The sequence below is a fragment of the Artemia sp. Qi Xiang Cuo genome, chromosome 21 (assembly GCF_049724085.1).
Source record: "Artemia sp. Qi Xiang Cuo chromosome 21, ASM4972408v1, whole genome shotgun sequence".
Taxonomy (NCBI): Eukaryota; Metazoa; Arthropoda; class Branchiopoda; order Anostraca; family Artemiidae; genus Artemia; species Artemia sp. Qi Xiang Cuo.
The window spans coordinates 26,418,332-26,442,703 of record NC_142814.1 but is presented as its reverse complement, the minus strand read 5'-3'; the positions used below and the strand labels follow the sequence as shown (position 1 = coordinate 26,442,703).

General features: G+C 37.4%; 1 protein-coding gene across 1 annotated transcript in view; it reads right to left on the bottom strand.

The window, feature by feature from the left end:
- The window catches only part of Pdhb (Pyruvate dehydrogenase E1 beta subunit), a 30,018-nt gene extending 5,907 nt beyond the window's left edge, over positions 1 to 24,111 (bottom strand). Inside the window, exons 1-2 of the mRNA XM_089107254.1 lie at positions 24,011 to 24,111; positions 9,032 to 9,298 (exon numbers count right to left, since the gene is read on the bottom strand). Of these exons, the coding sequence (XP_088963380.1) occupies positions 9,032 to 9,298; positions 24,011 to 24,046 (303 nt within the window). The 5' untranslated portion in view covers positions 24,047 to 24,111. The remainder of the gene's footprint in view (positions 1 to 9,031; positions 9,299 to 24,010) is intronic.
- Positions 24,112 to 24,372: the final 261 nt, after the last annotated feature.

The window sequence follows — 24,372 nt, the reverse complement described above, 5'->3', positions numbered from 1 at the left end:
CGCGTTCAGGCATCATATGGATTACTTGTTGCTAGAAACAATCGTTTCTTGCTCGCGCGGTTTTATAAGCTACTGTAGCTCCTCATCGATTAGCTCTACATCCCTTCTGGGAAATTTTCACGACAATGGAAGGTCATACAAAGCGCGTTACACACAAATGCCTAAGTTCTTTTAGCAGTTCTCCTTGCGGTACAAAAATAGCACAAGAACTCCATATTACAGCCCCTTCCCAGATGTCAAAAGAAGAACTATATGCTTCAGAGCTAACGTGATTAGATCTGACCATTTCTGAACTAATACATTTGTTTCGAATGCATTTGATCTTTCGCTTTTTATCCTATTTTCTTTCTTTTATATATTTTTTTCTTGACATGTAATAAATCAACAGTAATAACAATAACATACTAAAATCCAGCAGAAGGCTTGCACGAGCCTGTTCCATTGACATATAAGGTTTTTATTTAAAGTGTTATCGTAGAAGCTTCAAAAAGAGCCCATTCAATAGGGAATTGAGAGGGCTGGTGCCCTTATTAACAATCCAAAGTGAACAGAGGACAAATGCCCCCACCATGCCCATCATTTCCCCAAACACTTCCGATCAGCATTTTGATATAGCCATTTTGTTGAACGTAGTTGAAGGGTCTTTGAGTAAGACAACCCCCCCCCCCCCAGCCCTCAGGGCTAAAGTTATAAGTTATACCCTGGGGGTATATAAGGTTTTATAGAAAGCATTGTCGTAAAAACTTCAAAAAGGGCTCATTAGATTGGAAATTGAGGACTAGTGCCTTTTTTATTAGTCGAAAGTGATTAGAGGGCAAATGACACCCCCCCCTCTGCGCCCATCATTTCCCCAAACACTTCCAATCAAAATTTTGAGATAGCCATTTTGTTCAAGGTATTTGAAAGGTCCGGAAATTATGTCTGAGGACAACAAATCCCCCCTGCCCATAAGGAAAGGGTTGCAAGTTATGCCCTGGGGGCAAATAAGGTTCTTTATAGAAAGCATGGCCATATAAACTTCGGGGGAGGGCTCATTGGATTGATAATCAGAGGCTCTAGTGCTCTTTTTAAGAGTCGAAGTGACCGGAGGGCAGCCGTCCCCCCCCCCCACACACACACAGGTAGTATTGTCCCGTAATGCATCTAATTGAAATTTTGAGATAGCTATTCTGTCCAAAATAGTCTAAATATCATATAACAAGGCCTTTGGACTTGAAAATTATGCCCAGGTGCTATTTAATGTTTTTATGGAAGGGATGGTTGTTTAACTTTAAAAGAGGCGCATTTAATTGAAAATCGGAAAATTCTAGTTTCTTTTTAAGCGTCAAAAGTGACCCCCCTTCCCTAAAGCTCCTCCTTTCACCAAACGCATCTGATTGAAATTATGAGATAGCAAATTTTTTCAAAATAGTCCAAAGAACATATAATAATGTCTCTAGGGATCACAGAACCCCTTAGTGCCGTGGGGACATAGTTTTAAGTTATTTTATGAGGGTATATAAGGTTTTTATTGAATGGACGGTCGTATAAACATTTGACAGGGAATTAAATGCAATCAATTTTATTTTAATCAACTCCTCAACTGAAACAGTCAACCAGAGAATCAAAAGAGAACTTCTGGATTTTAAAACTAATCTATAATAAATTCCTTTTATTGCTTTTGTAAATAACCAGAGTTCACATTGGGCCAAGTAATCGTGGCCACCTCATCGGTGTATCTGACACAACATCGGGGCATATATTCTGAACTTAACCTGATCACCACAAATCTAAAGCTTAAACTAATGGATTCTATAGAACATTTCTGTGGAAATTGACATCTAAGCTACTACGTTCTCCTACTACTCATACTTTAATAGCGAATAGCGAGTACGTTCAACCTGCAAAAAAAGAAAAAGGAATTGTGTTATCATAACATGAAAACTTCATCCCACATCAGGTAAAAATCCAGAAACATCATCAACTTTTCATTCACTTGTTATCAACATATTTAACTAAATAAGAACAAAAACAAACTCGCTCATAAAAAGCAAACTTAGAAGTTGAAACGTGCACAATCTAGTTTGCATAAGATGCCAAACGTAACGAGCAGAAATGACTATGAATGAATAACCGATACGCAAAAACAGCAGAAATTAAAGTAAACGCAAAGCCAAATACAAAAGAAATAAAAATTAACAGAAATAAGTGTAATGCCGTAACCCCTCAATCTCCGAAGATACTAGTCTCATTTTGCTCAAATGAACAGTAAGATAATATAATGAATTCAAAGTTTTGTTCTGTCATACTTGAATCAAATTTATAGGCTATAAAAGGAATGAAACTGTAGCGAAAATAAGGCCTTTCAAAACAATATAACCACAATCGAGTGCGGGTACTGCCGCCCCTTAAACTACAACATAGGTCATATGAAGACCCCTTAAGGTAAATGTTCCCTCTGAAGCTAACAATCTCGAGACAAGCCTGCATCTGTAACTTGCACCAAAAGGACACGATACTCATACCACCAAATTCCATATTTTTAGACCATCAATTCACCAAGCCAGAATTACGGTATCACATAGATATTATCCTAGAGAAGGATTTAAACTTGCTTAGAAAATAGGAAAAATATACTTTTTTCGGCAATTTTCTACAGACTTTAAACTTATTTTTACTCTAAAAGATCCTGTACACCAAACTTCAAAATAGGATTCTGTAGGTGTATAGACCCGAATCTCATATGGTTTGATAGCAAAATTTCATGTTTCGTTGAGACATTAAAACGGCAGGAGAGCAGAAAAATCATACACAAAATCTTTCAAAGATAACATAACCTTAAACCCAAAGAAAGGTCATTTGAAAGTTTAACTAAACCAATTGAGTGTTTATATATGTTTAAAGGAATCGACTTAAAACAAAGAAACTATTGCTGGAAATTTATTAAATACTAGTATAATGAATAAACTGATCAATTTTCATGGGAAAAAAATAACTTTTTATTCAATTTAATTTCTGTTCGTTAATTACTAAGAACAGTACAGTGATAGGATAAGTCGTGATACGAGTAGCCCCGATGCCATTTCATGCTCCTTTTTTTGCAATATTAGTCGGCAATTGTAATTAATAATCCAAAAAATCTTTAAATACCAACTTTGGTGAAAATCAAACACCTACTACTACTACCAACAACTCACTACAGCACCAAGCCAGCTGAAGCCAACACAGCTACGCACGATCCTTCTCTTTACGCCCTCCCAGGAAGTTCACATTTCCCTTAAATCATTCTTTATGACATCCTCCCACCCCAACCTCGGACGACCTGCTTTCCGTTTAGACCTTGACGGTTGGCCCAAAAGCACAATCTTTGGCAATATGTCATCTTTCATTTGCAGAATGTGCCCTACCCATCTCAACCTTTCTCTCATTATAGCCCTGGAAAGCGGGATTGAACCGCACTTTTCTTACAGCCTACTGTTTGAAATACGGTCACTCAGCCGGGTGCCCAGAACAATCCGTGAACAATTTCTCTGAAAACATCTAGCAAATCTTCATCCGCTTTTCGGAGCGACCATGCTTCAGAGATATATTTGGCCACTGTCATCACTGTAGCTTCCAATATTCTAATCTTGGTTCGTAGACTTATCTTCCTATTCTTCCAAACTTTCTTCAACTGTGAAAAATACACCCGGAGCCTTGGCTCTTCTACTTTTAACATCTTCAGTGCAGCCACCATCTTTACTAATAATACTACCAAGGTAAGTAAAGCTGTTCATCTGATCAATCTTTTCGTTACCCAACCTTACCTTCTTATCTTCACTTATTCCTAGCCTTGGAATTCTATGTTGCAATATGAGTCTCAGATTTAAAATGAACAAGCTCAGAAATCCTAAATACCGATTTTGATACATTTTAATTTGGAATATTCATACAACATTCTTAAAAACACTTAATGATTGATATCTAATCATTTAGGACCTCTCCCTGAATGATCCCTTGTTGATAAGGAGTCAAAAGCAGGGGCTCCAATTGGGGCATTTCGATTTTTTTTTTTTTGGAAGACAATAGAAAATACAAAAATACCCCCTCCCCCATAAATTTAGAAAAATACCCTTTTTCCATCTTCTATAAAAAAAAAATCCTTGTCCCCTATACATTCGTGAATTAGCGCTTCTGGTCAAAATTGCTACAACATGTCTATTATAAGCAAATTTATGAATGATGGGAGTTGGTTCTGGAGTGGATACAGTGTTAAAGGTCCTATTTTGGTTCCTCAAATCATACATATTCAAATTCCTTGCAGAACTCTGATTTTCAAAACGGCAGAATTTGTAACTATTTGCAAAATATGTACTTAATGTGTTTTGTATCTGGATGTCGCAATCTTAGGCTCAGATTTGTGATCAGCAAGTTCATAAATCCTTGAATACCAAATTTGTTAGAAATAAAAACAAACTTTTTTGAAAGGTTTTGATTCAGAATGTTCATTCATGAATCTTAACTAATTTTTAATGATTAATATCTAACAATTTAGGGTCTTTCCATAAAAAAAAATTCTGGTTCCTCAAGAGTCAAAAAAGTACATTTTTGAGATAAGGAGGAATTTTGTTTAAGCAGACACTTGTATTGGACTCGCGTTGTTCTAATGGTTCTAACGTTGTTCTAATTGTTCTAATGGGTCTGATCACAGGCTTCTTCTTGCAAAACTCCTGCTGCGTTTGCAGCTCGGAGGAAGAACAGACCAAATGCCGGAATTGACATTGGCAAGCTGCAAGATAGTGAAGTTCAGCAAACTTTAATCATGGAGCTGACGAAGCGTTTTGAAGCCCTTAACAAGAATAAGGAGAAAAACCGCGACCCCGAACAAAGAGATACTAGGCCGAACGAAAGTAAAACGACAGAATTGGCTTACCACCAGAACTTTGTCAATAGTCGGAGAGCAAAGAAAAAAGATGAGCGGCCCTAAGAATTCTACGAAAGAGTTGCGTAGACAGGTGAAGCGCCCTGATCGTCTGGGCCGCCACGAAATTTGGGAAGAGATTGCTTTGTCGTTAGAAAAAGCAGCATGCGCTCATGACACCTGCAAGCTTTACCAGATTCTCAAAGAATCAACTGGTAAAAAAGTCGCAGTGTCCGAACTTGTCAAAGACGGATCAGGCAAAAGTCATTCCTGTGATTTATTTTGACCTAAGAAAAAGAGGCACAAGAACCCAGATGAGGACCTTGGGTTTTAGGGTCCTTAGAAGTAGGTATCTGGGGCCCTTACTTCTATGGCCAGATTTATTGTGTCGCCTCCAAAGGCAAAATTATGGATAATTCAAAATTTTGACTAAAACGGTCATCTTGAAAATTTGTTCTGGTGCCATGTGAGGCTCAAAGGACACACGGGACATTGAAGGGGTGTTGGCTGTCCTTTGATAAGTTTTGGCACTTAAAAAGGACATATGTACTTAATGAGGATTGAGTTTGGACTCATATTACAATATTAGTCTCATAACATTAGTTTCAGGGTGAAACATTTACTTAAAAGGTCATACTGAGATAAGAGAACCATCCAAGCCTATACTGAAAGTCTTACTTGACGTTGGTTTAAACAAGGTGGGGCATGTCTGCCTTTAGTGAAATACTCATTTTAAGTGTTTTGATTTTAGACATCTGTCTTGCAATACTACCCTCAGATATGTAATAAGCAGTAGCAGGCTAAGAAATCCACGTACGCCAATTTTGGAAGAAATCAGTCTCCTTTTGTAAAGTATAAATTTAGTGTGGTTTGATTAAAAGAGATAGATAACACATGTCTTTACAAGCAAATTTGGAGCGGGAGGTGGTTTATGATGGGATGGATCCCTGAAATGTGTACTTAAAGTGCTTGATTCTGGACACATATGTCACAAAACTAGCCTGGAATTTGTAATCAGCAAGGTTAGGAAACCTTAAATAGCATTTTTTTGGGGGGGAGGGGGGAGGAGGGGTTGTATTAGTTTGCCCTCCAATTGGTCTTTGCCCCTAAACAGGGGAACTATAACTCATCGTTTACAATCGAGATAGGTCCAAACAATAATTTTTTTTAAATCAACCATTCTATATGACATGTGGGCGAAAACAGAATGAAAACTTAAATACAAGCGACACATTTCTCTTTACTGTCAACACTTCTGCATTGACTATGTAAGATTTTATTAGACAGTTCTTTATAATATGACGTATTTGTTGGGATTCCCCAGTTTTTTTCATAAAAAAAGAGAGAAATATATGCCATTAAACGCAAGAAAACAGATTAATAGCTTAAGCAGGGGCGTCATTTGGGAGGGGCTGGGGCTATAGCCCCCCTCTGATTTTAGGAGGGGCCCCAAATCAGCAGTCACAATTATATTGATTTGATATTGAGTGTGAAAAAACTGTGTTTTCGATTAAAACAAATCCGTTTCTGATACAGCTGCATGTCACAATAATTTATTGCGATCTTATTCCAAAGACATATTCATTTGGCAGTCTTATTCATATTTCATGACACATTTTTATTGTCTTGTTGTAAAAGCCACGGTGCCTGACTTTCATTACAATAAGACAAGGCGACCCAGAATCTGTAACAAAATAATACATCTCGGTTACGCGATTCTGGGGCAGTGATCCCCTCTATATATACGTATTATGTACTCTTTATTTCTTTGGGTATGTTCTTATCAATGGGGGAGGGGGAGGGGAGGGGGTATTGGATTAAACCAACTTATAAAAAGACGAGAAAAACATGAAAAAACAAAACAAATAAGAGACCTACCAATTGGTGTTAATTCAAGAAAATCTTGGATAGGGGAGGGGGGTTGAATTTTCTGTTTGATATCCAAAAAGGAGAGGGGCAAATTTGGTGTTTTTTTTTCGATTTTTCTATGAAAATATAAAGCCAGTGTCATGAGCAGCCACATTCAGGGATGCAAGCTGGTATTAAAGTAGTTGCACCGCATGCAATTTATATTCACTGCCGTGCTCATAGACCCAACCTTGTATTGGGTGATCGTATTTAGAACTTGAGACGAATGGCATCTGTCTCCTCCATTCTTCAAAAGCTGTATTGTTTTATCGCAAATAGGAATATACACTACCAACTGCTTGTTAATGCTCAGAAAGCCGCTGGCATAACTGTTCCTCAGTTGGAGAAATCATCTACTACAAGATTGGTATATTGATATATATTGGTGAACAGAGTACTGAATAGATACAACTGTATCTTGTTTGTTCCATCAATTACAAAACCATTCTTCAGACGTAGGATCAGGCCCACGGACTCGCAGCCAGTCTTCAGACATTTGAATTTTCACTCCATCTAGCGGAATTTGTTTTGCCACAATATCTCTGTTTGAGCAGTTGCATATGGTAGACCTAGTTTTCTCTAGAGCTACTGGTCTTACTGCAGCTTCACGTAATAAAATTATTATACATACAAACTGAAAAAACTTTTGTTGTAATGTGTCATAAAGCAAAAGGATTTTCCGGTGAGTATGGCCTCACTGAAGACCTTTTGCAAAATTTTTAAAATTCGGGGTCCTCATGAAAAAGACAAAAGCGTGTACAGTAAGTAGTTGCCAGATTACCTGATTTTGTAACCGTGTCGACTTTGGGAAAAAGTGACCATGCTGAAGTGAAATAATCAACTAAAGATACTTTCAGAAGGGATTATTATTTTTGGGATAGACAGATTGTACTGTGAGTTTGAAAGGCACTTCACGAATACTCTTTCACTGTTAGAGTCAATCTCTGCATTAGATCTTGATCCACCGCACTTTCTCAATATGAGCTGACTAGCTAGCATGTCAGCGCATTGCAAAGAATTTTGCATTGACACAACCCTGTTTGCCTTGCAAACAGACCTTGTGAGGAGAAATATCAAATCTTTAGGCAATAGGCCAAAAGATCTCTTAGAACTTCACAATTTAGTAAAGCATATTCCGAAATTTTGAAATTATACAAATCTTCATTACTGTGCCTATATCAACGGCTTCTAATGAGATTCTTTCGTAAATTAAGCCTGATTAAAACCTATTTAAGATGAACAATGGGTGACGAAAGACTCAGTGATTTGATGTTGGTGTTTAGTGAAAAAAAAATTGTGTGAAATCATTGGATTTCGAGGCTATGGTTGGTATTTTTGGAAAAACGAGACCTCGTTGGTTCCCAATTTTGCAATAAAACTGTGAATTACTTTCCAACTTAAGTTTTCTGTGTTTATTAAAAACTTTTGAATTGCTTCTTACTATTATTAGTTGATCTTGGGAGAGGCCTCTGCTAAAGGAACGTTGCTCTTAAACAACTGTGAGCTGGCCACTTTGGGGGGCCCACAGAGGTTGCTTAGTCCCCCTTTAGTTCAGAATGAAATGACGCCACTGAGCTTAAGCTCCAGACCTGACAGCCTAATTAGGGCAGATTCATTGTTTTTGAATATTGAAATATCCTCTCCAGTCTAAATCTCCATAACTTACCAGGAAACCTTTTAAATAAATTAAAAGTGGTAGGAATTGACACTGAATACTTCTCCCATGAAAACAATCCACTTTTTCGAACTTTTATTTAGATTCTGCAAGGGATAGCATTGTCAGTTTGTGAAAGTGACTGACCATTTTGGTTAAGTGAAATATATTTATTTATGTGTCAAATCTAGTAATCTTTGAATCAAAAGAATTGAACTATTCTACAAAATAAATTTTTTATTAATACACAATAGTGTTAAGTCGCAAAATGTAAGGGGGAGGGGGGTGGGGGCAAAACGTGTTTCTAAAAATCTATGGGGGGTGGCATTTTTTTTTTGAAAAAAAATTCTTTCACAAAAGATAAGGCATTTTCAACAAAAATACCTAAAAAATAATGCGTTCCAAAATCTAGGGGGAGGGGCAAAAAAAATCCTGGGAACATTTAATTGACACCACTGTTAATATGCTTAAGGCTTATGACTCTTTATTACAGGCAATGGTGGAGCGTTACCTCTGACACTTATACAATAATTGTTGGTTTACATAACTATCAATACAGCACCCTAGTTGTAAAGGTAAAGTCAACTTACAAAAGCTGCACCAACAGCAATTCCAGCAAATCCCATTTCAGTGATGGGTGTGTCAATTACTCTCTGGTCACCATATTTCTTCCAGAGTCCTCTAGAAACCTTGTATGCACCATCATACTGAGCCACTTCTTCACCCATCAGAAATACTCTCTCATCTCTTTCCATTTCTTCGTCCATGGCAGAATTGAGAGCATCTCTCACATTCAACTGAAGAAAGACTGGAGACGACGTTGATAATTGACGAGGGATTACACATTTTGTAAGAGCCTGCATAAAAATCATTGAGTAAGCATGACATAATTATAGATAGCTTCCATAAATTTGACAAAAAAAACTCTTAAGGACAGACAAAGCTGTGCAAGCCAACTAAAAAAAATGTGTTGGGTTGTTTAGTATGAGTAGCCTAGTTTGGTAGAACATAAGATGTCGAAACAATCCCTGAGGAACAGAAACAACACTAAACACAAATATAAAAGGTATATCTATGGGGGAGAGGGGTCTTCAATTTGTATTGAAAGATTTATCATTGAAAAAAAGTGTTTGTCATACAAAAAAGAGTAATAGTCTAAAAAAAAGCATTAAATAGGTGCACTGTTATAGAATGATGAGAAAATAATACAAGACAAGTTCACTTTCATACCCACGAATGATCCTATAGACAAATATTACTTTCTAGTAATCCTTTAATAATGAAAAATTGTATGTCCAGGACACTGTAGAGAAATTTAATCAGTACAATCATCCTCAAAAATATTTTTATACTGCAGTCTCAGCACGTAATGCCACAAAACGTTTTATCACAAGGGGGCAACCTAATAGTTTTAGCACAGATTCACTATTAGGTTTCACAATAACCTGTGGTTTTAGATAGTAATATTGCGCCAAGGAGCGTCAAAACCTTTTTCTGCTTGGTAAGAAAAAATATTTCCTTGATTTTTTCGTCTTTTATACTCTTTTTGAGCCATAAAAATGTCCTTCAAAATTTGATGTAGGAGCTCTGTTTTTCTTCTAATAGCTGGTGGAATAGCCCTATCCAAGAAAATACCAAGCATCTGTTAAGAACTGTTTCTTATAAAATTCTTAGTGAGTTTTCAGAAAATTGAAGGACATCAAAAGAATTGTATCATAGGCAGCGCAATAGCGCTGCCTAAGTAAAGAATCAATGTTGGCACAATGTATTATTTATATTTTTTTTTCATACCCGGGCACTTTGTATCAAAGGAGTTGTCGTAGAAACTTATAAAAGGGCTCATTCGATTGGAAATTGGAGTGGCTAGTTTCGTTTCTAACAGTCGAAAGGGAATGGAGGTTAACTAGCCCCCCCCCACGCCCATCATTCCTCCAAACACATCCAATCAAAATTTTGAGATAGCCATTTTGTTCAGCATAGTTGATTTCCAGATGGAAAATATGTTTTTGAGGACACTCCCCCAAAACCCTCAGGGCAAGGGTTTCAAGTTATGCCCTGGGGACATACAATAACGATGTTGACAGAATATATTATTTTTTTCCCTTTAGAGCTGGGCACTTCGTATCAAAGAAGTTGTCGTAGAAACTTCGAAAAGAACTCATTCAATTGGAAATTGGAGTGGCTTGTGCCCTTTTTAATAGTCAAAAGTGATTGGAGGGCAACCAGGCCCCCAACGCCCATCATTTCCCCAAACAAATTCGATCAAAACATTTGAGATAGCCATTTTGTTCAGCATAGTTGATTTCCAGATATAGATAAAATTATGTTTTTGAGGAGGACACTCCCCCACAGCCTTCAGGGCAAGGGTTGAGAGTTATGCCCTGGGGGGCACATAAGGTTTTTATAGAAGGCGTTGTTGTAGAAACTTCAAAAAAGGCTCATCCGATTGGAAATTCAAAGGGATAGTGCCCTTTTTAATAGTCAAAAGTGGTTGGAGGGCAATTAGCCCTCTCCCCACGCCCATCATTCCATCATCACAGCCCTCAGGGCAAGGGTTATGCCTTGCCCTGAGGCCTAAGGCAAGGGTTATGCCTTGCCCTGAGGCCTAAGGCAAGGTTCTTATAGACCGTGTTGTCGTAGAAACTTCAAAAAGCACTCAATTGATTGGAAATTGAAATGGCTAGTGCTCTTTTTTAAAGTCGAAAGTGATTGGAAAGCAACTAACACCCCTTCCATACCCACCATTTCCCCAAACATATCCAATCAAAATTTGGAGATAGCCATTTTGTTCCAATCAAAGTTCAGGAAATTGCACCTTTGAGCAAGACAAATGCCGCCCAGTTGCCAGGACAGGGATTATGAACCATGTTTAGGTGCTGCTCTAGGTTTTTTCTGAAATCTTCTTCGTAGAAGATGGAAAAAGCGCTATTTCGATTGGACGTTGAAAGAAGCTCTTCCTCGTTTAATAGTCGAAAGTGATTTGAGGGCAACTAACCCCCTCTCACGCCCATCTTTTTCCCAAACACATCCGATAAAAATTTTAGATAGCTATTTTGTTTCACACAGTTTAAGGTTCTTGAAATTATACCTTTGAGCAGGAGACTCCCCCCACAGTCTTCAGGGCAAGGGTTAAAAGTTATGCCCTAAGGGGGCATACAAGTTTTTATTGAAATCTTTGTTGTAGAAACTTGAAAAAGAGATCTTTCGATTGGAAATTCAAAGGGCTAGTGCCCTTTTTAATAGTCGAAAGTGATTTGAGGGCAACTAACCCCCCTCTCACGCAGTGGCGTACATTCAGAAAAATTCTGGGGGGGGGGGGGCAAACTTCAAAAATTTTTGCCACCTCACGGAAGAAAATTTGCAAATTTCCAATTTTACTTTGTGAGGAAAGTAAAAAACTATTCTGATTATATTATGTTAAAAAAAAAAAAAAGAAAAAAAGTTTGAATTGGTGAAAGTTTCTAATTCAGAGCGAGTGAATGGCTTGGAAAGAGCATTTCCTGCCGCTAAGTAGCGGATATTTTTGAAATATTATCAAAAACTGTATTATCCCTTATATTGGACCTCTTAGACTCCTTTTTAGGGAAGCAAATTACTTAAAAACATATATTGTGATGTGAAGGATCTAAGCCAAAAAAGAAAATTTATAATTAGGAAATGTCATTTTGTTTTGTTAAGAATTGAATTGAGTGAAGGCCTAGAACAGGGTTTTCTGGCGCGAAGCGCACTGGCGGAAATGAAAAAAAAAAATAAAACCTGGGGAGGGGCAAATTCCATGTCTCAATAGGCAGCCTCAAGTGGGTTGAATTAGCAAAAATCCAAGGGAGGAATCAAGCCAAATTAAGCAGTAGCCAACTTAAAATTCTTTGGATAACAAAGTTTAGAACACAATTAGATATACAAAAATTCAAGTACATAAACACAATTAAGCAAATGAATCATAAATTTGTTTGCATCACGACTGAAGTATCCAGAGAGAGCCACTATTCTAATGGGAAACGTCGTTGCTTCAGGGAAGCAAACTTGTCGATGGCAATGTTATAATCTATCTTTTTCGCTTTTCCGGCTGAGTTGCTATAACTAACAAATCACTAAGTCGCTCATCAGTCACTGTTGTTCTGAGATATGTCTTAACCCTCTTAAGCGTTGAAAAAAATCTCTCGTTAGAGGCAGTTGAAACGGGGAGCGTCAAAGCAATTTCGAAAGCTTCCGAGATGACAGCAAAGGCGTCTTTGTTCATGTAGAGGAAGGCAAGAGCTTTTGATGGGCATTCTGGTTTCATCCTTTGTAAATAAGATTTTGCCAAGGCTATCTCTGACTCAAACTTCAACTCGTTTACAAATAATGTAGGAAAGTCACGTACAAAGTCTTGTATTAGACGTGCGTCCAGGAACTTCGGTGAACTTGGCTCAAACGCTTCTAAGCCTTGGATTACTGAGGAATTTTCATCAAACCTTTGTCTCAGCTCCGAAGTTACTCGGTCGACTATGAAGCTTAAAATGTCCCACCTATAAGTTTGAAAAATGTCAAGATCTTCTTCTGTTTGATTTCTTGCTCTGGCACTAACAATGGTTTCGACATAAAAATCGAGAAGGCGTCTGCTAATAGCAACCGAGTGTCTAGGCTTCCCTATTTGGATTGAGTGCTGCTTGCATAAGCTTTTCGTTGCTTCGACCATCTTAAACCAACGCTCTTCAGATCGGAGCTCTAGAACCTGTTGTTGAACTGCTTGAAGCAGAGAATTTACGCCTGAAAGAACGAGGCTCTTGGACTGGAGTTGTCTGGATGCAATATCTATTGGACCAAGGATACTGCTCATTATTTCAAGAATGAGCAAGAATTTGGCATCAATTGTTGCCAGCAACCCAGAAGCTTCAGAACGGTCCTCTGTTGAATTGGCTTCATCCGAAATAACCTTTAGTGTTTCGAGAATAGCACCTAAACGTATCCGGATTTTCTGAATTGAGAAAAACCAATAGCACCATAGAGTGTTGGCTAGCCGCTCGAGCTCAATCTTCTTTTCTCCGCGTTCTTCTAATCCGCTTCTAATTAGCTTTTCTGCTACCGTTTAGTGTTACGTATTGGCATTTTGCCCTTAATAGTTTTCGTTTTTGTTATTTCATGATTAATAACAGGGTGGTCTATTAAATAGGGTGCTTTTTCTCTCATTTATAATAATAGCTTTATTTCCGCCAAAATTGACGATAGCATACAAATATCTTTCGACTGATCATTTAATATGCTCTAGCATCTTCTGCATGTTTAAGCGCCTCCAAATGCTCAAATTCTCAGATTTTAGAATTCGGTAAAATAGTCTAAGCCAGTCAACTGAAATTTAAAAGGGTTAAAACATATATATCGTTTTTTGTCAGTTTAACTACGAGTAGAATTTCGTAAATTAAACAATAACATAATCCGAAAAAGAAACTTAGCAACTCAATACAACAAAATTCTTGTACTTATCTAGCTTATCAGCAAAATCTAGAAGGGCAAGTAGTAAGTTTTGTTTTGGATGAAGCACACTGACGTGAAGCGAATGCCTCGCAATAACAGCCGATTTAACTTTAAAAAGTAGAATTTTGTCACGAAGCAGCAATTTTTATTTATACTAAAACTGTCAATTCAAATATATTTTAGGTCTTTTTCATTCCCTTTTTGCGCCATACCCAGTTTCTAGGGTGAGAATATAACAAGAGGTATAAATAATGGTGAGCGGCCGCCTAGCAAAAGTGGCAGGGCCTTAGGAAAGCATTTAATGCTCTTTCGTTCTCTTAAGCTCTTCCAAAACTCTTTGCCATAAATCATGTCTGATAAATCAGGCTGTAGTCCCTGTAGTCATCTCTGAAGTCCTATCCTGCCCCCCCCCCTCCTTGAATGACACCTCTATATCTATAATTGTTTGTTATATGCTCGGTTATATGATTTTCCCCACAAAATTTGCGATTTATACATTAATCCAAAGTTGTAGCGCGATATTAAGATCTTACTTCTGTAGGCTAAACTTTAGGAATTTATTGTATGGACCAAAGGCTATAAGTTTATATTAGTCAAACCATAAATGGCAAAATTACACACCTCACTTGGGCCAGCTTCTGTTGCTGCCTTGGTTACTGCTACACTATCCACCAACTTAGGTTTTTTAGCCAGTTGACTTGGTTTAAAAATATCAATTATTTTTCTCTGACTCATTGCACACTCTTATTCAACAAATGAATTCATTCAATACTATCTTTACTTGACAATGTTAGAGAAAACACGAGGCTCCGGGTTACTATCTCTACTTGACAATGCTAGAGAAAACACGAGGCTCGGGGATACGCGTCATTTTGTATAAGATTTTGTATTTGATAAAATTTGTATTTTTATTTGGATGAAGGATGAATAAGGGTATAATCTAAAAAAATCTGGGGGGGGGGGGGCAAAATCAGGTCTGGGGGGGGGGGGCAAAACGAGGTCTGGGGGGGCAACTGCCCCCCTGCCCCATAGCAATTTACGCCCCTGCTCTCACGCCCATCTTTTCCCCAAACATATCCAATCAAAATTTTTAGATAGCCATATTATTCAACATAGTTGAAAGTTTTGGAAATTAGGTCTTTAAGGATGACGACCCCTCCCCCCACAACCCTAAGGGCAAGGGTTGTAGGTTATGCCCTGGGGGCATGTAAGGTTTTTATAGAAAGCGATGTTGTAAAAACATCAAAAAGGGCTCATTCAATTGGAAATTGAAGGGGCTAGTGCCCTTTTAATAGTTGAAAGTGATAAAAGGGCAACTAACCCCCTCTCACGCCCACCATTTCCCCAAACACATCCAATCAAAATTTTGAGATATCCATTTTGTTCAATGTAGACAAAAGTTCTGGGAATTAGGTCTTTTAAGATGATAACCCCCTCAGAGCCCTCAGTGCAAGGGTTGTCAGTTATGCCCTGGGGGCATATAAGGTTTATATAGAAAGTTGTTGTAGAAATTTCGAAAGGCGCTCATTTGTTTGGAAATTGAAATTACAGTTTATATTAGTCGAAAGTGAGTAGAGAGTAGTTAGCCCCCCTCCCACCCCCACCATTTCCTCAAACACATTCAATCAAAGTTTAGAGATAGCCATTTTGTTCAATGTCAGCTGAAAGTTCTGGAAAGTATGTATTTAAGGATGACAAACCCTCCAGAGCCCCCAGGGCAAAGGTTGTAAGTTATGCCCTGGGGGCATATAAGGTTTTTATAGTTAAGAGTTGTTGTAAAAACTTCAAAAGGGGCTCATTCAATTGGAAATTGAGAGGGCTAGTGCCCTTTTTAATAGTCGAAAGTGATTGGAGGGTAACTAACCACCCTCTCACACACACCATTCCCCTAAACACATGCAATGAAAATTTTGAAATAGCCATTATGTTCAACATAGTAGAAAGTTCTGGAAATTAGGTCTTTGAGGGTGACAACTCCCACCAGCCCTCAGGGCAAGGGTTGTAAGTTATGCCCTAGGGACAAATAAGGTTTTTATTGAAGATGTTGTCGTAGAAACTCCAAAAGGACTCATTTGATTGGAATTTGAAAGGGCTAGTGCCTTTCTTAATAGTTGAAAGTGATGGGAGAGCGACTAACCATTTTCCCAAACACATCCAATCAAATTTTGAGATAGCTATTTTGTTTAACGTAGTTAAAAGTTCTGGAAATTATGTCTTAGAGGATGACAATCACCCTCACAGCTCTTAGGGTAAAGGTTATAATTTATGCCCTGGGGGCATATAAGGTGTGTATAGAAAGCGTTGTTGTAGAAAATCAAAAAGGGCTCATTCAATTGGAAATCAAAAGGCCTAGTGCCCTTTTTAATAGTCAAAAGTTATTGGAAGGCTTGAAATTTTTATAGTAAAGATCAATGTGGGTATAATCTATGATTTTTTTTTTTGTTGTTGTTGTTGTTTAGACCAGGGCACTTTGTATTAAAGGAGTTGTCATAGGAACTTCGACAAGGGCTCATTTGATTGAAAATAGAAAGGGCTGATTCCCTTTTTAATAGTCAAAAGTGATTGGAGGAAAATCAGTTCTACTCCCAAGCCCACTGTCTCCTTTGCCTTTATGATTAAAACTAAACGTTGCATAGAGATTAAGCTATAATGCGGAATGCGAATGTTAAGCCTCAACATAACAGAAGAACAGTATCCGGAGCACGACCGTGGTCATAATAATCTAACTTCCGGGGCTGACCCTGTTATTAAAATTTAATCACATCAATAAAGTGTAAGTGTATCCAACTTATCAAAGAAAGTAAGCAGATTTTTTTTGCAAATGGTATCAAGTTTTCCATTTCAGGTCAACTAGAGGAGGTATGAAACGAAATTAAACACTACTATTTGTGTCCAGATTTTTAAAAGGGTGTATGTTGTTAAAAATTGTCTGAAAATTTTTCTCCAGCATACAAATGGCAGACCAAACTATAAAGTCTTATAAAACCGTGCTTTATTATTGCTGCTTGCTTTTGCTTTATTAGGTGTTTTTGTTGCAGGTTGGTTGGCTTAATAAATAAACCTCACAGAAAATAATACAGTTAGCATTGGTTTTGAAATGCTCTATATGATGGTTTGAAGGGTATTCTAATCTTATCTTGGAAAGCCATTTTTTTTTCATTTTAGGTTTTAAAAGTGAGAGGCTTATCTATGGTTTTTTTGGGTGCAAGTTCTTTCTGGTGTAAAGTTTATAAGAACAAAAAATAGCCAACTTTTCATTTAATACCTTATAAAGCACATTTAATGCATTATTTCTATCATCCTCTTTAATAGCACTGCACTAGTCTATATCACTAAAATTTGATTTTAACCTTATTATGCTTATTTCTGATTTCCATAGAATTAATTTTAGTGACTACTGTTTGTAGTTTGAAATCAACCATTATAATAAAGTGGTCTGACAAATCTTCCATAGCCACAATCAGATCCTTAAATGGATCAATCAGATACTTGAGACACAATAAGACACACTGGGTTTATTTTGTAAAATAAAAAAACAAGTCTTTTTAACTGGAAGGAAGGAGGAACATTAAAACTTAAACCAAACATATATTATTCCATATATGAAAGGGGCTGTCCCTCCTCATTGCCTTGCTCTTTAAGCTATAAAGTTTTAATTGTTTTCAAAAATAGAGTTGTGAGAAAAAGTCAAACTTTAGCGTAAAGAGCAAGGCATTGAGGAGGGGACAGCCCCTTTCATATATGGAATAATTTCTGTTTTTGTTTAAGTTTTAATGTTGCTCCTTACTTTCAGTTAAAAAAAAATGTTTTTTTTTATTTAATTTCTGAAAGTTTTTGAATCAATGCAGGTTTTGATTTTGGCTCATCGTACATAAATAATCAAAACAAAATTTGAATATTAATTTTACTTTTTTTGGTTAAATGGCTTCCTCAAAAGTTGTTTAATTTTATTTACAAACATTTTCATTAGTAATAAATATACATAACTTACGAATTAACTTACATAACGAACTTCTAGATTTGTATATTTTTATTATGTATGTTAGGGGGGTTTGCCCCCTAATCAATACCTTCCTCTTTATGCTAAAGTTCAAATTTTGTTAAAATTCTTTAAGAATGACCCCTTAATCACAAAGGCCATTAATTAGAATAAATAGCTCTTATGAAATGACTAAAAAATCTTTAGTATGGAGAGCAAGGTATTGACTAGGGGGCAAATCCAATCATATAAGTAATTCTGTTCATTTGAAGTTTTGATGCTGCTCCTTACTTTTAGTTGAAAAACTTGTTGTTTTTTTTATTGAATTTCTGATCGTTTTTTTTTAAATAATGCTGGGAAATCTGGTGCCCCCTTCATAGCAATGTCCCTTCCACCATGGAAAGATCCTCCCACATAACCACTGACCCACACGCCCCCCCTACCAGCAAAAATCCTCCCTGAAAACGTCTGTATACTTCCCAATAACCAATACTATATGTAAACATTGGGCAAAGTTCATAACTTGCAGCCCTTCCCCGGGGGACTGTGGCGGATTAAATCACCCTCAAAGAGATAGTTATTATATTTTCAACCATGCTGAACAAAATCTCAAAATTTTGATCAGATGACTTTGGGAAAAAATGAGCAAGGGAGGGGGCCTAGTTGCCCTCCATTATTTTGGTCACTTAAAAGGGCACTAGAACTTTTAATTTTCTGTTCAAATGATCCCTCCTGAAATATCCTTGGACCACTGGGTTGATACAATCACCCCTGGGGAAAAAAAATAAACATGCATCTGTGATCTTTCTTCTGGCAAAAAATACAAAATTCCACATTTTTGCAGAAAGGAGCTTGAAACTACTACAGTAGGTTCTCTGATATTTGGAAAGAGCAAGCAAAAAAGGCATTGAATGGTATGTTTACTTTATTTATAAGTCAATAATATGAACTGCAAAAATTTACCTAAAATTCTGTAGTAGACCTAGCAGCTGAGTTTATGTGTAAATTTGGAATTTTGGGGTTTTTGTATTTAGTGATTGGCCACTTCTAAAAGCAGAAAGGGGTTATAGACAAGATTAATAGGCATGAATGAATCCACCATGCCAAACCCCTTGGCAATAAGCTGTATATTTATGTTGATAAAGTTGTGGCTAAGAAATTTTGTAATGAAGTCCCAAATTTAGGCCTACTTACAAACTGCACGGCAAAAGTCAGGGAAACATAATTTATTAGGATTATCAAAAGTGTTACTGATCATCACAACCCTATTATTCTTACTGGCTTTGATGAAATTGCCACAGCTCTGCCTAACAGACAATTGTATACCAATAAAATCATTTTTAGTGATTCTATCTCTCTTGCATAATACAATACATCTTAGAAAATAAATTAGATTACATCTGACAACTTCCTTCATCAAATGGTTGACAAGCCAATAAGGCATTATAGCAACCAGAATCCTTCCTGGTTGGATCTTGTAATTTTGAGCAATCCAGATTTCCTTGTCAGAAATGAATTTCTTCTTCCAGTTGGCAACAGTGACCACTCAGTCATCCTCTCTGTGTTATCCTTGAACATACATCTGCAACAAAATGTTCATCCTCAAACTTTATTGTCTATCAAGCAATACAGAACAAACTAGCCTCAATAAATTGGTCAAAACTAATTATTTCTGATATCAGCATATCATGGACAAATGTTAAAAGAAGCCCTCCTATCAACTGAAAAAAAGCACTCCTGTGTCATCTACCAAAAACACTTCCATTCTGCACAAACGATGTAAAAAGAATAATCAGCAGGAAAGCCAGAGCCTGGAAAAGGTACAACAAGGAGAAAACACAGGAAAATTGGATAAGGTGTTCAAAGGCTTGGAATCTTGCCTCCAATGTAGTAGAGAAATTGAATTTTCAACATTTGGAAAGACTTGTCACAGACATAAAGGGAAATCCCAAAATCTTTCTGGAAACATATTTCTGCCAAAAATACTAACCGTCACACCATTCCTGGCCTTAAACATAATGAAATAACATACCCACCACTAGTAGATAAGGCTAATGAACTGAATACACAGTTTATCTCTGCCTTCATCACCCAATCTTTTTCAAATATCCCTGCAGCACCATCAAACTTAATATGTCATCCAATGCCAAAATTATCAGTTACCAAAGATATGGTCTTAAATAGCCTAGAAAAAACTTGATGTTAATAAATCCATAGGATCAGATGGAATACACCCAAGGTTTATCAAGGAATGCCAAATTGTTCTCAGCTCTCCCTTGTGTAGACTATTCCAGCTGTCCCTACAAAATGGAGAACTACTGTAAGATTATCCTACATAACACCAATCCACAGAAAAAGCCCCAAAGATTATGCAGAAAATTACCATCCTATCAGCATCACTTCTGCAGTTGTAAAGGTGCTTGAGAGATTCGTCAACAGAACTCTAATTCAACACTTGGAACAACATCCTCACTTCCAATCAACATGGCTTCAGATCTTTAAGATCTGTTGATACTATTCTAATACACATACGAGCATGTTACATCATTGTTGGATAATTACCTTAAATTTACCTTAAATCGCACTTGCTAGCGATAGGACGAATCCTGTGTCCGCCAGCTTCAGTGATGATAGTTAATCATCATTTGTGGCGTCCCAAATGGTGCACCACGGTTTGTTGAGCCACTCTCTATCCACTGATGACTTAAACGCATCCACGCTGGTAGAGGTTACTGTTTTTTCACTAAGGGAGTTCCACAAGCTGACAACTCTATTTGAGAAGAACTTGTTCCTTAGTCTGGTGTTGGCTCGTTTTCGGAATTGCTTTTGAGAATGACCACGAGTTCTATTTGAATTGTCCGGTTGAAAAAGGCCAGGAATGGTATCCTCAGCATTTAGGAGCTTGTATGCTGTTATCACATCGCCTCGTTTGTGACGATATGTTAGAAATGGTATTCTTAGCTTAGGGAGACGGGATGGATAAGGGACATCATAGAGGTCTCTAATACATTTCATTGCCCTCCTCTGGACTGATTCTAGAGCTGCTTGGTCTGTCTTATTGATTGGGCATGCAATACACATTCCAAACTCTAGCCTTGGTCGAACTAGACTCTTGTATAGCTTGGTCATAACAGTTGGAGATCTGCTAGTGAACGTTCTTTTGATTAAGCTAAGAGTCTGGTTAGCCTTTGCAATAGTTGCTTGTGCATGAATATGAAATTTCAATTTATCGTCTACCAGGACACCAAGATCTCTCTCCGCGTGGCTGCTGGAAATGGCATTTTAGGACCCATCCCTACAATCCATATGGTACTGAGTGTGTGGGTTTTTCTTCCCACGGTGGAGGAGAGTCTTGCATTTTGATGCGTTGAATTCAGGCCTCCAAATATTAGTCCAGTGAGTGAATGTATCGAGGTCCAGTTGGATCGACTTAATATTCTCTGCTGCGTCTGCACGACCGATAAGTTTCGAGTCATCAGCGTAGAGGCTTACTTTGTTGTTTAGGATTTTTGGCACGTCATTTATATATATATTAAATAAAGTCGGACCCAAAACTGTGCCCTGGGGGACACCACTTCCAACAGCGACCACCTCGGAGAAAAACGTCCTTCCATCCTGCTTCAAATACTTTAACCGTCTGTTTCCTATCTGTTAAGAACTGCATCACCCACTCAACCACACCGCCACTCACCCCAAGAGCTTGGAGCTTGATTCGAAGTCTTTTATGGCAGACTTTGTCAAACGCCTTTGCCAAATCGAGTAGTATGATATCGACTGGGAACCCCTGGTCTAGAAGATCGGTGATATAATTATAAGAATCAATCAAGTTTGTTTCAACCAGACCAGACCTAAAGCCATGCTGACATGATGAGAATAGTTTATTGGTCGTCAAGTGTTTCAGGATTACAGTATTAACAATCGCTTCTAGTAGCTTCCCGACTGCTAGAGGTGACACTGATTGGCCGGTAATTGCTTGCGTCCTCTTTGCTGCCACCCTTGTGTATGGGGGTTGTGTGGGCCATGCGCCAATCCTGCGAGATACACTTTTCATAATGATTTACCTGTTGAAAGATTTGGGGTTTGCCTTGATATTTATAGCAAGCTTCTTCTCATGTTGAGACTTCAGTTTCCTTGCTACATTGGAGGCAAGATTCCAAGCCTTTGCACACCTTTTCCAATTTTCCTGTGTTTTCTCCTTGTTGTACCTTTTCCAGGCTCTGGCTTTCCTGCTGATTATTCTTTGTGCAGAATGGAAGTGTTTTTGGTAGATGACACAGGAGTGCTTTTTTTCAGTTGATAGGAGGGCTTCTTTAACATTTGTCCATGATATGCTGATATCAGAAATAATTAGTTTTGATCAATTTATTGAGGCTCGTTTGTTCTGTATTGCTTGATAGACAATAAAAGTTTGAGGATGAACATTTTGATGCAGACATGTTCAAGGATAACACAGAGAGGATGACTGAGTGGTCACTGTTGCCAACTGGAGGAAGAAATTCATTTCTGACAAGGAAATCTGGATTGCTCAAAATTACAAGATCCAACAAGGAAGGATTCTGGTTACTATACTGCCTTGTTGGCTTGTCAACCATTTGATGAAGGAAGTTGTCAGATGTAATCTAATTTATTTTCTAAGATGTATTGCATTATGCAAGAGAGATAGAATCACTAAAAATGATTTTATTGGTATACAATTGTCTGTTAGGCAGAGCTGTGGCAATTTCATCAAAGCCAGTAAGAATAATAGGGTTGTGATGATCAGTAACACTCTTGATAATTCTAATAAATTATGTTTCCCTGACTTTTGCTGTGCAGTTTGTAAGTAGGCCTAAATTTGGAACTTGATTACAAAATTTCTTAGCCACAACTTTATCAACATAAATATACAGCTTATTGCCAAGGGGTTTGGCAGGGTGGATTCATGCATGCCTATCAATCTTGTCTATAACCACTTTCTGCTTTTAGAAGTGGCCAATCACTAAATAAAAACCCAAAAAATCCAAATTTACACATAAACGCAGCTGCTAGGTCTACTACAGAATTTTAGGTAAGTTTTTTGCAGTTCATATTATTGACTTATAAATAAAGTAAACATACCATTTAATGCCTTTTTTGCTTGCTCTTTCTAAATATAATAATCATTTTTGTTGGAAATGAATTTTACCCTCACCCCTATATATACCAATTCAGGGTATATATTTGCACACAGGGGCATTGTTTGGGGGTGGCAAGGGGTGGGGGCAGTTGCCCCCCCAATAATGTGGAGAAAAATATATTATAAATACCATGCCATTTGACTATCCAGATATAGACCTCTCTTGCCCCCCCCCCTTCGATAAAATTGCTGGAGATTTGCCCCTGTTTGTACATTAGGGGATGGGGATAAAGTTTAAACTTACCTCTCATTTACATCAGAAATAGAATTTACCCTCACCCCCACCACTAATGTGCAAATCTATACCCTGAATTGGTATATAGGCTATAGGGGTGGGGGTAAAATTCATTTCAGACAAAAATGATTATTATTTTTGGAAAAAGCATAAAAAAAGCATTGAGTGATATGTTTACTTTAGTTGTAAGTCAATAATGTGAACTGCAAAATATTTACCAAATTTTCTCATTAACTCACTAATAAAATAGTTAAGAAATAGACATAGCCTAAATTACTTTTAGAATTCAAATTCCATCCTGAATCCAATGTTCATTTAACTTAACAAGTTAATTTTCAACACAAATGAATCAGATTCAGGATGACATTTTGATTCTACAGGTATAACATCTATATCTTAGCTAACTCATTAGGCTAGTGAGTTTATGAGAAAGTTAATCATATTTTAGCAATTTTTTTCTTTGTGTTAGGTGACTAATGTAGATAAGCATCCTATTCCCTAGATCTAGCTTTATAAATAGCCAAGGGAAGGATTATATTTTAGTACTTGTAAATACAGTTCTCACATCTCTGGCAGCACTTGTAAATTAGGCCCTAGGCTAGGTCAATTTGGGCCAAATAGGTAGCCTATAGAAGCCCAAATGTTTCTTTCACCTAGGCTAAGTCTAGCTGAACAACTTTTCCAGGTGGACAAGAACCAAACATCGAGAATATAAGCACAAATAAAAAGCATAAATGAATACTAGCATTCAAAAGTGCAGTTTTGCAAGTGATTCCAGCCATTTAGAAACTCGCACAGTTAAATTTTCGAAAAATAGTGAGTAATCGAAAAATGGTTTTACAATGCCAACAATAGTAGGGTCGTATCAAAAGACGAGCCCGAAGATTCTATAGCTATTTTTAGGTGGTGATCGGCGGAAAAGCCTAAAGCATAAATACGTCAACCATCTAGAGGGTCTAAATAGGTTTCACTTGTTGGCCACCTATAAGTCCAACCAAATTCAGTCCCAGATTTTACATACAAGTCCAGTGGACATTGTCCGTCACGCGACAACCCAAAATCAATCAAATCTTTCATCCCTTAGTTCTATGACTATCTACTTTAGTTC